Source organism: Gossypium hirsutum, chromosome D08 (genome assembly GCF_007990345.1).
Source record: "Gossypium hirsutum isolate 1008001.06 chromosome D08, Gossypium_hirsutum_v2.1, whole genome shotgun sequence".
Lineage (NCBI taxonomy): Eukaryota > Viridiplantae > Streptophyta > Magnoliopsida > Malvales > Malvaceae > Gossypium > Gossypium hirsutum.
This window is the reverse complement of record NC_053444.1, coordinates 14,789,030-14,790,600: the sequence shown is the minus strand read 5'-3', so window position 1 is coordinate 14,790,600 and position 1,571 is coordinate 14,789,030. Positions and strand designations below refer to the sequence as shown.

Sequence of the window (1,571 nt, the reverse complement as noted above, 5' to 3'; positions counted from 1 at the left end):
GTAATTCCAGATGAGTACTTCCAAAATCCAAACGCTTGGCATGTAAAAGTCGCATTGGTCAACTATAAGTCCGTGGAGATGCACCAGTCAGACAGAGTATTACGGTAATTTAGATTTCGACAACTGATTCTCGTGGCACCTGAGGTGTTGGATGATCATCACAAAATCGACCTACGGCAATTGCATACGGATTGGCCGAGATTCTGGTCATACTATATCCAAATGTGGGAAGATCGGTATGATTATATACCTACTTGAGAATCGATCATCGTTCTAGAGTTAGCGTGCGTGCCGGAATACATGCCATGGTTTAGGATCCATGGCAAGCCGTATTTACTGTCGGCAGAGGAGAGGCAATGACAATTGCGTGTCCAAATGAAACAGCGTGGCCATTTAAATCTAAGAAGAATGGACGACGACGCAAGCCCATCAACGAGGCCCAGACATTCACCCGGCCCATCATCAGCGCCCATACAATCAATAGGCCCAGCAATAGCACCAACACAGTCACCTGACCCAGCAGTTCAACGGATGATACCCACGGAACAGCCTTTTCAGATGATGTCAGGTGCGTATCCTAGCCCTTTTATGTATCCTAACCCTTATATGTTTCCTTTTTATAGTCCTATGGCAGGTTTGAGTCCATGGCCCGGTTCATCTCCATTTTTTATTACGCCGAGTGGACCGCCGATGTATAGGCCAACGTCGCACGAGGGATCGCAAGAGGGGCCGTCGTGGAGCTCTTCTTTTTACCAATCCCCATCACTGTATGGGTTTCAAACAGCTTCGCTGTTGGTGATGCAAACACCTCCACAGTCACTATTCTATCAAGGTGGCTCATCGTCCCAACACCGACAACCAGATCCCTACCAGAGGAACCAGAATCCCCGCCGGAGCAACCAGAACCCTCGCCGGAAGCTAGACAAAGGAGGAATCCAGCTCGTAACCATCGACGACCGCCATGTGGTACTGAATCCGGCGGGCACGAAGATTGATTTTTATTTTAATATATTTGTACAAATATTTTGAATATTTTGATATTATTTGATGTAATAAAATAGAAATTCTTCCATATTATTTCATGTACTAAAATAGAAATTTACTTTTACATTTTTAATATAATAGAAATTCTTTTAAATAAGGCAATATGTTGAATATTTCTATATTATTTCATTTAATAAAATAAAACGTTGTTTTGAATAAAGTAATTGTAATTTACTTTAATATTTTTAATAAAATATATTTTCTTTTAAATAAGTTAATATTCTGAATATTTGTACCAATTTTCGATTTAAAAAAATATAAATAATACAATTTTTTTTACAATAATGTTCAACTATTGTAATTTGGGCATGATCAGCTTGTATGGCCTGGGTTCCTACACCATCCGCACAACTTCTGTTGACTGGCTGTTTCTCGGATATCCGTATTGTTATGTATTCTAGTCGAGCAAGGTCGACCCTTTGGTTTGCGACGCAATTCTCTATCCGGTAACAGCTTAAAGGGAGCAAGCGATACAGATGGCCACTTACGTTCATCTAGGACCGGTGGGAATACGTGTCTCCAGATGT

The 1,571-nt window shown here is 41.1% G+C and overlaps 1 protein-coding gene across 1 annotated transcript; it reads left to right on the top strand.

Annotated features, from left to right (window-relative positions):
* The first annotated feature begins 408 nt into the window (after positions 1-408).
* Positions 409-995, top strand: LOC107907967 (lysine-rich arabinogalactan protein 19-like). The gene is made up of 3 exons (XM_016835261.1): positions 409-568; positions 635-692; positions 833-995. Exons 1-3 carry the CDS (start codon positions 409-411, stop codon positions 993-995), a joined length of 381 nt encoding a protein of 126 aa, XP_016690750.1.
* Positions 996-1,571: the final 576 nt, after the last annotated feature.